Source organism: Protopterus annectens, chromosome 12.part0, assembly GCF_019279795.1.
Source record: "Protopterus annectens isolate FY-2018-M chromosome 12.part0, PAN1.0, whole genome shotgun sequence".
Lineage (NCBI taxonomy): Eukaryota > Metazoa > Chordata > Ceratodontiformes > Protopteridae > Protopterus > Protopterus annectens.
In genome coordinates, this window is record NC_056746.1 from 1,160,695,019 (window position 1) to 1,160,708,477 (window position 13,459).

Sequence of the window (13,459 nt, forward strand, 5' to 3'; positions counted from 1 at the left end):
CATGAATGTTGGGTTTGTCCTGAGAGAAACCCTGTCCTGGTGAAAAATGATGAAAGGTTCCACAGCCATTAATGCTTGTAACTCTGATACTCTTCTTGCTGAAGTTATTGCTAGGAGCAGAGCAGTTTTCCATGATAAGAATTTTATATCAGCTGTGCTGGCTGGTTCAAAAGGAGGCAGTGTGAGTTTTTCTAAAACAAAATTGAGATCCCAATTTGGTACTGCTGCTCTCCTTGGGGGTCTTATGTTTTTGCCCCTCTGAGGTACTGTCTTAGTAGAGGATGTGAAAAAATAGGAGGTTCCATATTGTAATGAGCTGAAATGGCAGAGGCATGGATTTTAATTGATGAGAAAGATAGGCCTTTGTCCAGAATCTCAGTTAAGTATTGTAAAATCTGAGTTATATTTGGAACAAGTGGGTCGAGCCCTTGTGCCTGGTTCCAAACACAGAATCTCTTCCATTTTTCTGCATAAGATTTCCTAGTGCTGGGCCTCCTGGCTTCTAAAATGACATCCATAACAGCTTTAGAGAGAGGTGCAGTCTGAGTGGCTACATTATCTGCCATGCTGCCAGATTTAAGGTTCTGAGTTGACTGTGCAGAATCTGATTGTTTTGTGGAGTCAGAAGATGAGGAATTTGAGGTAAAGGCCAAGGTGGGGCCCTGAGACAAGCTCTTTAGGATTGGGTACCAGTGCTGTTGTGGCCAGTCTGGGGCAATCAGGATCATTTTTGGCCTTTCTTGTCTGACTTTTAGGATCACTTTGGTAAGAAGAGGCATTGGTGGGAAGGCATAGACTGTCAGAGCTTTCCAGCTGAATGACAGAGCATCCACTTTCCATGTTGAGAGTGATAAGTTCTTGTCCAGAATTTCTGTAGTTGGCAATTGTGAGGGGAGGCAAAAAGATCTATGTCTGGGCATCCCCATTTCCTTGCTATCATGCGGAACACCCGTGGATTCACTTTCCATTTGTGAGGGTCCATGAGATTTCTGCTTAGTTCATCTTCCAGTGTATTTTTTGTTCCTGGCAGGAATTGTGCCTGCAAATGTATCTGACAGGTTAGTGCTGTGTTCCACAAGGTCATGGTTTGTCTGCATAGGGGATATGTGTGCGCCCCCCCTTGCTTGTTTATGTACCACATAACTGTGGTATTGTCCGTCTTTATTAGTAGTTGTCCTGGATGTAGTAGGTCCTTGAAAGCTGTCAGGGCATTCTGTACTGCTAGCATCTCTTTCTGATTGATGTGAAGATGCATTTGTTCCTTGGGCCACGTGCCCTGAATACATTTCCCTGCCATATGTGCCCCCCAGGCATAATCCGATGCATCCATTGTTATTGTCTGCCTGGCTGTGGGTGAGTTGAAAGGCTGTCCCTTGTTGTGGTGTCAGGCCTGTGACCATCATCGTAACTCCTGTTGTAGGCAAGGAATTAAAGTTATGATTGTCTCCAGGCTGTGACAATGTTGAGTCCAAACACTTTTTTAGATACCATTGTAGTTTCCTCATATGCAGTATTGCATATGGAATTAGTAGAATGCAGGATGCCATGAAGCCCAGGGCATGCAGAATTTTTCTTGCAGGGAGATGGGTCTTTGTTGCCATCAGTTGAAAATATTGAATCAGTTGCCTTTGTTTGTCTGGCGTGAGAAAAGCCATCTGGGCAGTTGTATTTAAGCTTGCACCCAGGAATATTATCTCTTGAGAGGGCACTAGTTTTGACTTCTTTTTGTTTACTGTGTACCCTAGGCAAATTGGTAATCTTTTTACAAACGCCAGATGCTTTAGTAGAACTTCCTTGCTCTCTGCTTGAATAAGGCAGTTGCCCAAGTAGGGATATATTTGAATTCCTTTTTGTCTGCAAAATGCAATTACTGGTGCCAAGCATTTTGGGAAGACCCTGGGTGCAGTAGATAAGCCAAAGGGCAGTGCACCAGGCATTTTGGGAAGACCCTGAGTGCAGTAGATAAGCCAAAGGGCAGTGCAGAGAATTGGTAATGCATTGAGCCTGCTATGAATCTGAGGTATCTTCTGCAAGTTTGTCTGATTGGGACATGCAGGTATGCCTCCTTGAGGTCCAAAGTAACTTGCCAAGCCTTCTTGCCCAGCATGGGTAGAAGCTGCTGTAGTGTTAACATTTTGAATTTTGGAACATCCAGGAAAGTATTTAGGATTGACAGGTCCAGTATTGGTCTCCAGGCTTTGTCCTTTCTGGGTACTAAGAAAAGTCTTGAGTAAAATCCTTGCCCCTGTTCTTGCTGTGGCACTCTTTGAATAGCTCCCATGTCCATGAGAGCAGCAATTTGTTTTTGCGCCTCTGCCCATTGGTTTTGTGCCAGGTCTGGCATACCTCTTGATTTTGGAAGTGTGTGAAAGTGGAACCTGTAACCTTGAGAAACAATATCCAGTACCCATTTGTCTTGGGTGATTACGTGCCAATTTTTTGAGAAAAGTGCTAGCTTCCCCCCTAGGGGTGCTGCCAAAAGGAAAGTGCTTGGCATCTGTAGAGGGAAGTCATTGGGACTGTTTCCTATAAGGTTGCGATTTGTCTTCCCCTCCTTTGGGGGCTGAAGCACCCCATTGTTTAGGTCTGTAGGGGCCTTGGGGCTGAGATCTGCCTCTTGGGCGTCTGTATCTACCTCTTTGTGGCCTGTCTAACACTGGAAAGGACCAGTTTTTTGAAGGCCAGTTTCTGCTAAACCTGGGTGGTTGAACCTGTAAAAAATCCTTTACTGTCTGCATTGATTTTGCTTTATCCTCCATTTTCTTTAACACCTCTTCGGCCTTAATACCAAACAAAGTATCATGCTGTAGTGGAGCATCCAATAATTTAACTTTAACATGGTCAGGTAAACTTTGTTCTTTCAACCAAGCATGCCTTCGAATAACAGAGCCTGTAACTGCGGCTCAAGAAGCCTCTAATGAATCAAAACCACATTGTAAAGTATGCTTTCCCACTTGTTCAGCTGCATGCAATAAATCCTGCATTTCCTTACTGTCAGGACTTTGAGATTGAAACCATTTTCTGCTTTAACAATGACATGAGATACTGTTGATATTTAAGCATGTGAAACTGGCAATTTAAAGCCCTTACAGCTAAAGTAGCAGAAGTGTAAACTTTTTCCCCCCATCTGTCCAGAGCTCTGGAATCTCTATCCGAGGGGACAGGATTTTTAGCAGTGGAAGCCTTAACCCCTTTAGGACCTTGAGAAATTGTTTCTGGATCTGCAGCTGGGTTTTTGTAAATAAATTTATGAGAGTCAGGGACCCTGTAGTACCCGTCTGGCTTGACTGGTGCAGGGGGTAAAGAATCAGGATTCAGACTGGATTCAGAAAAAACATCAACAACAATATCCAGCACAGGGGGAATAGCCAGGGGCCTGTGCTGGGCAATAAAAGAAAGTCTCTGAGCCTTTTCTTGGATTCTGACTAATCCTGGCACTCCCAATGGAAATGCTCCCTCATGGTGTGCAGGGTTTCACCAAAAGAATAATCCTCAGAGTCCTCATAGGGAGGGAGAGAGTATCCCTGGTCAGAAGAGGAATCAGAGGAAATGGAAAACTGGTCAGAGGAATCCTAGTCAGTGTCTTGCCTAGGCCTTTTGTCAGGAGGGGGATGGGAACCTCTGATTAAAGTAATTAGGTCTTCAGCCATTTTAAGCATCTGTTTCTTTGGCATGGATGTCCGGTTCGATTCTCAGCTAGAGCGTCTTCTGCATGGAGACGTGGGTGAATGGGCGTACCTTCTTGAAGGGTGTGCGTCAGGGCTGGTAACTCGGCATGTAAAACTCAACTACCAAACATTAGCGGACTGGAGTTCCGCTGTGGCGACCCCTAACCAGGAAAAGCCGAAAGACACAAACAAACAAACAAACTGTTAGTAGAATGCTGTACTTGTTTCTTTGTCTTTAATGGTGTTTTTAACTTTGCCTTGGCTGCTGTAGTGGGCTTAATTGTAAGCTGTGAAGGTCTGAAAACACCCTCAGAAGCCGATGCCTGCTCAGCGGCTCCGGACCCATCTGAGGGAATAGTTTCCATAGGCCCAATACCTTGAGTTTCCACAGGCCTTGGTGTCTCCACATGGCTGTAGTCTAGGGCCTGTGGCTCTGAAGTAGCGGGTGTCAGGGGCTGCGAAAGAGCCTCACTGAGAACCGGCGACTGGCCTAGAAGAGGCTTCGTCGTCGGTTTTGGACCTCGGATGCCTGTCCTTTTCTTTGCGTTTTTTTTATATATTCCGGCCGTCGGTTGTTCCGATGGCATTATGTAATTAAACCTACGGCCAAAATAATGTAAAGCAAAATCAAACCGACGTTTAATAGTGCGTTTGTTGAATCTAGCACAAAACCGACAACTAATAACATCGTGGCCAGGGCCTAGGTAAGGAATACAGTAAGAGTGAAAGTCCTTATGAGGTATTTGCTTCCCACAAGAAATACAATTATTAACTTTTACTGACATCAGTCTGGAGCAAGAAAAAGTTTCCCCAAAGGGGTACTTAGCTTTATTGAAGACTTCGGTTCTGAAACTCAATTTCGAAAATCTCAGGAGTCGGCCGACCAGCACTTGCGAACTGCTTTTGCTTCGGGCACTGCGCGGCAAGAAAGACTGAAGAAAATGGTGTCGGTTGCATCTTTTATACCCCCTGGCGCATTGACTTCAGGGAAGAGGCGACAGCAACAGACGCCGGACCAAGACTTTGGAACTCGTGCCGACTGCGGGTAGCCTGCCGGCAGATAACCCAAGTGTAATGACTACAACAGTGAAACACGATGAACATCTGCTTTTGAGCAAACAAGTAAAGAGCGACACATTCATCGAACCGTATTTAAGCGATTTGATAAATATGTCACAGGGCAAGGAGGTAGTTGGCCAACTACACGGAGTTGCCCTTTCCTTCGCTATAGTGCAAACTCGGACTTGGTATATTTAGTTAGGAGTGTGGGGGGCAAAGCCCCTACCTGACAATGGTTTTTAATTTTTATTTTTTCCGAACGGCCACGTGAATTTTTTCACTAGGAAAAAATCTGATTATGTGGGTTTTCTCTATTTACAGGTTTTGCGTATTATGTATCGACATTTATGTAGTCGCACATATGCGCTTTCATTGTTCTGATATAGACTCTATATATATATATATATATATATATATATATATATATATATACAGGATACATCCAAGACTCTCCGCTCAAGAACTTTTGAAATTGTATTGATAAATTTAAGTGCGATTACAATCTCGATACACTTTTCGTCGAGAGAATGTCCCAACTTCCTCAGAAATAAACTTTTTCAAACACATTCTCACGGAACCATTATTTAATACATACAAAATGTTAATTATTCAATCAACCATTTAGGTACTTAAAGGCCACACTAATTTTCATCCCTTCACATCATCGGTTACCTTTATTTAACATTATGCAAAAATTATACCATGTTTAACCCTCTCAGACTTGCGTGAATTTACCTATTACTTCATTGTGCAACCACAGAATATATAAAATATATAAAATAACATAATGGAATAATAATAATAATAATAATGGTAATATATGCCAGTTCCTTTTTAAAGCAATTAAATTAATATGTATAAACTACATATACATTAAGATTAAAGTTAAAGTTAAAATTGATATTTTAGAATTATCCCCCAAACTAGATGTCTAAGAAGCTACGTACCAAAACGTTAGCTTGAATGCGTATAAATGGTAATAATGTTATTATTATTTTATATATCCAAAACATTCTATAAAGATGTTCCAAGATGTTCGATATCTAATTACTTATTGGATTTTACCCGTTTAACATTAAATACAGTAAATGAATATAGGACACCTTAAAAAGTTAAATAATACATTAAATGCTGTATGCTAAACATCAAATATTGAGTATTAAATATGTACTAAAAATAGGCATACACTCTTACATCCCAAATATCAACATCAACAATAATAAATTTATTTAAAATTAATAAATTTTAAATTTATAAAAATTAATAAATTTTTAAAAATAAAATTTGGTTCAAGTTTTGAACTGTCGCGACTGGTCAATACATTCAGTCCATCAACATACACAAAAGAATAAGAACCATTTATACGCATTCAAGCTAACATTTTGGTACGTAGCTTCTTAGACATCCTGTTTGTTGCTGAACTTGTCGGAACATTTTCTTGGTTTGTTTCCTGTTTGTCTGTGGGATATGGATCCAGACTCGCCACCAAGTCTTGCTTCTACAGCAAATACCAACAGGGGCGATGGAAATTTAACAGCGCTAATCGAAATGTTGTCTCAGAAAGTGGACAACTTAACACAGAGGCTCGAAAGGGCAGAAAAACCACAAAAGGACTTGCGATGTTTGGATGGAAATAACAGTACGTGTACTGCACCTTTTAATCAAAATGTAGGTTTACGGTTTGGGGAGGCTAATTTCAGAGAGGAGCCCACAACGTCTATGGGTCTGTGTGGCCGTACAAGCGTTAATGGTGATGGAATCAACCGCGAGTTCACTAATGGAGAAAATAAATCAGCAGGATGGAACAACAACGCGAACTGAGAAAAATGTGAACTTTTGGGTATGGAGGGCATTTACTTTTACCGACGTACATGCTGTTGATTTAACTGAAGCCAACCAGAAGGTAAGCATGGACTTATCACTAAATTAAATGTATTCGATGAAAAGTTATGTAAAGTAAGGAAGTTGCAACTGGAGATAGCATACTAGCATACTTCCGTGAATGCATTAACCTGAAGATAATTCCAAAAGGGCTGAGACGGTGGCTGTTCCCTACTGGGATCACTGAAGGCTCTTCTTTTTATAAAGCTTTGATAGCCTTGTTTGATAAACAAGGTTTTGAACTCTTAGACTTGTTTTGTATGAACTACCAACGTTTGGTTGATGAACTATTAACCGAAATTGAGGATTTAGACTCCTCAATAAAGAAAGACACTGGGTTTCTAAGATATCGCTATGAGTATGATCGAATTTTCACGAGTATTGATCAATACTTAACAAAACTGAACAACACTAAAATAAAGAAAATTAAACGCGATATTAAAGATTATGAGGCAGGTAATGCATACCCAAAACCACCAGGTTCCCAAAAAGGAAATTTTACTGACAATGTTGGTTGCTTAAATAATAATAACCAAGATGTTGATTTTGGGGAAAGGGTGTTACCAAACACTGAAGGTTTTACTAATTTTAATAGTAACAATGAAGTTACACAGACAGAGAACAACCAGCAGGACGGTTTAAATACTGTCCGTAGGAGCGAGAGGTTAATGAAGAGCAACACTGCAGTTGCCCCCAATAACCCAGGGCAAAACAAGGGGACAAGAGATTATAATGAAAGAAATTTTCGAGCCCGTGCCTCGAACCCAGGAGCACAGAACAACTGGACAATGAAGGGCAAAAAGAAAAAGTGGCAATAAATTTAGCCAATTCTGATATCTTGGAAGAAGAACCACAATGCAAGATACATGTTAATTCCAGCCTTGACTTTAAGATTTTTAATTATACGGATATGGTTATATGTCCGGAAACAATTGAACTGTTGTCAAAAGGCTATTCATTTGTCCCTACCGTCCAGTTTGATGTGGCAAACACCCTAATTGACCTAAAAATTTTTATTAGAAAATTGAATTTGTTGGCCTTAATGGGGGAAAAACAAAACCAAAAAGCTGATTTTTATGTTTCCAGTGTGTATAACCCACCATTGCACCCACTTTTAGCACTTTTTGAGAGCGTGTGTGAACTGGACATGCGTAACCTAAAGAAACCTGGAGTTCAACCAGGTTATGGGGGTAGGCATAAACATAATATCAGTAAGGAAGAAAGGGACACCTTACGGTTTCTAAATCAAGCTCCAATTCGTATTATGAAACCGGATAAGGGAGGGGGACTTGCAGTGATGTCTATCGATGATTATACTTCAAGGATGTTAGGTATTCTAGATAGTAATACTTATGCAAAGGCTTCCCTAAATGAGATGTATGGGGCATATAGGAAAGTTTCAGCCTTAATAGAAGAATTATACATAGAAGCAAGAATAGATAGAAGCTTATATAATTACCTGCAACAACCAGAACCAAGGATTCCGGTTCTTTTTGGAATACCTAAGGTCCATAAATGTATAAATAATCCACCAATGAGACTCCTAGTGGATGGAAGGGACAGTATAACGTACACATGTGCTAAGGTCATAGATAAAATTTTACAAAAATATATCAAGAATGAGTGCCAAATCTCCAAAGATTCATGGTCTTTCCTTGAAGCTATTAACAAACTTGAATTTCATGCTAATAGTGCCTTTGTTACGGTAGATGTAAAGGAGTTATACTCGTCTATCCCTCACCAGATTGGCATCGAATGGGTTTCACATATGTTGAGATTACTAGATGCACCCACCACTGAAATAAAATTGGTGGAAGAATTAATAGATACAGTTCTATCATATAACTATGTACTGTTTAATAAAGATATTTACCACCAAAAAGTGGGAGTAGCAATGGGTTCACCATGTGGGGCCGGTTTGGCTAATCTGGTGATGGCCTACTGGGAAAGAACCTTTGTGTTGAATAACATAGACTATAAGGATAACATTTTGTTCTATACACGCTTCCTTGATGATATTTTTATTTTATTCCAGGGAAATGAAGTTGAGTTGGAGGGTTTATTAAAAATGTTTAATAACAGCACCCTTTTTTTGAGTTTTACTTCCAGTTGTAGTAAAGATAGAATAGCCTACCTGGACGTGGACCTAAGGAAAGATTATGTGGAAGGGAGGTACGTCTCTAAAATTTATAGAAAGACGACACATTCCAACACGTATTTACATTTTTCAAGTTGCCACCCAATGCATCAGAAGAGATCTGTAGTTAAGGGGCAACTCGTCAGGGCAGCCAGGATGGTAACCAGGGAAGAAGAATTCGAAGAGGAGTGCACCTTATTGTATAATTGTTTTGGTCAAAGGGGTTATCCTCCACAGTTCCTACAAGGTATCATCAAGGAAGTACAACATAAAAGGCAGGTAGGGGTTTATGTCCCAATATTGAGCAAGACAAATGAAGGTGGTATAATAGTAGGGACAAAAGAAGAAATGACTAATACTTGCAGCTTTGTATGTACATTTAATATTGATTCTTATAGAATACTGAATATAATTACCAAAAATTGGGATTTCCTGTTAAATGATAAACATTTTAGGGAGATTTTCCCAGAAAAGCCTAAAATTACATTCAGGCGGGGAAATAACTTAAAAGAAATTTTGGAAGCTAAAAGCAAAATGAACAATAATAGAAAGGAAGGCATGTACAAGTGTAAAGCATGTAGGTACTGTAGGTACATTGATGAAGGATGTGGCTTCAGTATTAACAAACAGAAATACAAATCCAATGGAAAGTACAACTGTAATAGTAAACAAGTAGTATATCTAGCAAAGTGTACAAGCTGCCCAGCTTTCTATATCGGGAAAACAGATAGAAAACTTGCTGAAAGGATTTATGAGCATATTTATTGTATGAGTAGAAGTAAGCTAGAAAATGCTCTAGCTAGGCATACAAATGAATACTCCGGCCATGAATTTAAATTCAGAGTAGTTGATCAAATAAAGAATGATGAAAGAGGAGGAGCAGGATCTCTGAAATTGGAGAGGAAAGAATTATTATGGCAGCTTAGGGCAAATGCCTGCCAATATCCAGGTATTAATAAAATGACCTCTATCATGTGTATACTCAGGTTGAAAAATCTATTTAGGTGAATAGTAGTAAAATAAAGAGATGGTAACAACCAAAAATAGTAAAAACTTAATTTAACTGATTGTTACATATATGTATATATATATTTTTTATTATATATATATATATATATATATATATATATATATATATATATATATATATATATATTATTCTCTTGTTTATTACTTATTATTTTTAAAAAAACTGGGTGGGGATAAGAGGTTTCTTGGTGAGGAACTATAGGTAAAAACAAAAATTAAAACAAAATAAACACTATATAAAGCCTCTATCTATGGAATTGAGGCCTGAGGGGAAATTCGAGCCCTGTGTTTAGCATACATATCCATACATTGGGAAGCATTTATGTGTGAATTTGTGCGTGTATGTGTATTATATAAGTATATACACATGCACGTACAAGTCTAATTTATGGATGTAAATGTAAGGAAACGATTATGCCTTAGTTATAGTAAGACATTTCTGTCTTACATATACATATTGTTTAGGAAAATCTTTGCTCCCACGATCTTAATAGTTAATTGATTGTTTGCTAATAACAATTATTATTAATTACTAATTTCTAATTTCTAAATGTATAGGATGCATTGTATTTATTTATTATTATTCTTTTGTGTATGTTGATGGACTGAATGTATTGACCAGTCGCGACAGTTCAAAACTTGAACCAAATTTTATTTTTAAAAATTTAAAAATTTATTAATTTTTATAAATTTAAAATTTATTAATTTTAAATAAATTTATTATTGTTGATGTTGATATTTGGGATGTAAGAGTGTATGCCTATTTTTAGTACATATTTAATACTCAATATTTGATGTTTAGCATACAGCATTTAATGTATTATTTAACTTTTTAAGGTGTCCTATATTCATTTACTGTATTTAATGTTAAACGGGTAAAATCCAATAAGTAATTAGATATCGAACATCTTTATAGAACGTTTTGGATATATAAAATAATAATAACATTATTACCATTTATACGCATTCAAGCTAACATTTTGGTACGTAGCTTCTTAGACATCTAGTTTGGGGGATAATTCTAAAATATCAATTTTAACTTTAACTTTAATCTTAATGTATATAAAGTTTATACATATTAATTTAATTGCTTTAAAAAGGAACTGGCATATATTACCATTATTATTATTATTATTCCATTATATGTTATTTTATATATTTTATGTATTCTGTGGTTGCACAATGAAGTAATAGGTAAATTCACGCAAGTCTGAGAGGGTTAAACATGGTATAATTTTTGCATAATGTTAAATAAAGGTAACCGATGATGTGAACGGATGAAAATTACAGTGTGCGAGCGTATGGCTTCGCCTTTAAGTACCTAAATGGTTGATTGAATAATTAACATTTTGTATGTATTAAATAACGGTTCTGTGAGAATGTGTTTGAAAAAGTTTATTTCTGAGGAAGTTGGCACAGTCTCTCGACGAAAAGTGTATCGGCATTGTAATCGCACTTAAATTTATCAATAAAATTTAAAAAAGTTCTTGAGCGGAGAGTCTTGGATGTATCCTGTTTGTTGCTGAACTTGTCGGAACATTTTCTTGGTTTGTTTCATATATATATATATATATATATATATATATATATATACACACACACAAAACGTACTACTTACGTTAATATAATTTTACTAAAATACATTTGTATCCCAACTGTTACCGTGCATTTATATGTAATCTACTTCAAAACTGCACAGCAATGTTTGTCATTTATGTGTGCTGTGCTTTACCATAACTTTATTCAAAGACTACAGAGGACTTTTATATCCATCGACAAAACAAATCACACAGCAAAAGCAGCTAAACTGCAAGCATGAGCAACAGTCCAATAACAACACATCCAAAAAGCCCAGCAACAGTAAAAAGAGACAGCAAGCAATAGTCCATCAAAGCTGTAATGAACCTCTAAAACCTTGTGTTCTTTTGTATCTAGAAAATGCAAACTATATGTCAACATAATAATTTTGATCTATCTATATAACTGCTGTACACTGTTGTACATAACTGTTGTATATGCCTTTTGGACAGGGTCATGGCCAAGATGGCTGATGGACCAGTTTCCCGTTCAAGTAACAAATGAAAATTAAAAAAAAAAAAAATAACAGCAGCACTTCAAAATCTGCACAGCTAAATGAATGAATATATATGTGTGTGTGTGTGTGTGTTTTATATATATATATATATATATATATATATATATATATATATATATATATATATATATATATATATATATATATATATATATATATATATATATATATATAGATATATAGGTATACGGGTTCCCTTTATAATTTTGAAATACTGAAATCCTGACTTTCAGTATTTTGAAATTATAATACCGAAACCTTGAAATTCCAAAACACCAGAAGCACGAAATTCAAAATAACGAAGTTCGGAGCTTCTGGTGTTGCAGTGTGTCAATGCATAGGTGTAAGTGTAGGTAAGTACATATGTGTGTGTTGGTTAGGGGCTTTAGTGTATGTTAGTGTGTGTTTTGGTTATGATATGTGTGTGCAAGGAGCTGTGAAATGTGCGATCTCGAAGTTAGTAAATATAAGTAGGGGGGTGGGGGGTGCAGGGGGGGCTTGCCCACCTGCTTTGTCTGTAGTGTAGGACTGTTTGATTGTGGGGGGGAGATTGTGTGTGGTGTATTTGCACTGTAGGTTCGCGAATTTAAATTTTGTGGTTATGGGGTTTTTGTACTTAAAAAGTTTCAGCTATAGAATTTCGAAATACTGAAATTTGGGATTTCAATATTTCAGGATTCTATTGTAAACCCATATATATATATATATATATATATATATATATATATATATATATATATATATATATATATACATACACACACACACACACACACACAAACATAAACATACTTAGTGAGAAGAAACAGATATGTAATTACAGCTTTGAAAAAATATCAACTAAAACTACTTCTTAACAGGTAGTCAGATGTACTGATATTTCACACACTCGCACATATGTGCATTAACCTAAAATGTATCTGTAGACTCTCTGCTTAACATCTTCAGCGCTATAGGTCACTTGTGAATTCAGTCATATCTCCCATACCTTGGCAAATGTAGATCCTTTGCCCTCACACTGGATAGTAATGGTCTGGGTCCTCCGCTGTAAGATCTGATCAATATCTTCTTCACAGAATTTGGAACCCTCATCTTCTTCATCCATAAGAGCCCCATAAGCCCCCTTACGAAGCAGATCCTCCACCTCCAACTTAGAAAGCTGCTGCACCTGTATTTGCACCAGTAAGTGTTAAAATCAACAAGAACAAAGGCTGACACAAGGCAGAAAAATTTACATTAATAATATAACTGTAAACAACTAAAAGGGACATTATGAACAGCAGCAGTATTAACACAGTTTGAAAGTTACTTAACAGCTTTATCAGTGAACAGTTTGAAGTGTCAACTCTTTTGATCTTCACTGTCCTGGCTATAAAAATAAAATCAGTTTACCTTACACATCAAAAAAGATGGGTGAAACAGTCAGTAGACATGCAGCTGACTGAACACAACTGTCTGAAAAACAGAACAAGCACACAGTGGCATTTTTAAGTCAGAAGCCTCCTTTCACGTTCAGCATCCCTTACTACTGTGTTTCAAACATAAGGAAATAGGCAGCACACTTTGCTATGCATTTACAGTGAAGTAACA

The 13,459-nt window shown here is 37.4% G+C and overlaps 1 protein-coding gene across 3 annotated transcripts in view; it reads right to left on the bottom strand.

The window, feature by feature from the left end:
• CHD6 (chromodomain helicase DNA binding protein 6) overlaps nt 1–13,459 on the bottom strand; it is a 2,211,516-nt gene that overhangs the window by 1,269,367 nt on the left and 928,690 nt on the right. For all 3 annotated transcript variants that reach the window (XM_044090190.1, XM_044090189.1, XM_044090188.1), the window contains one exon: nt 12,858–13,037. In XM_044090190.1, coding sequence (XP_043946125.1) covers nt 12,858–13,037 — 180 coding nt within the window. The remainder of the gene's footprint in view (nt 1–12,857; nt 13,038–13,459) is intronic.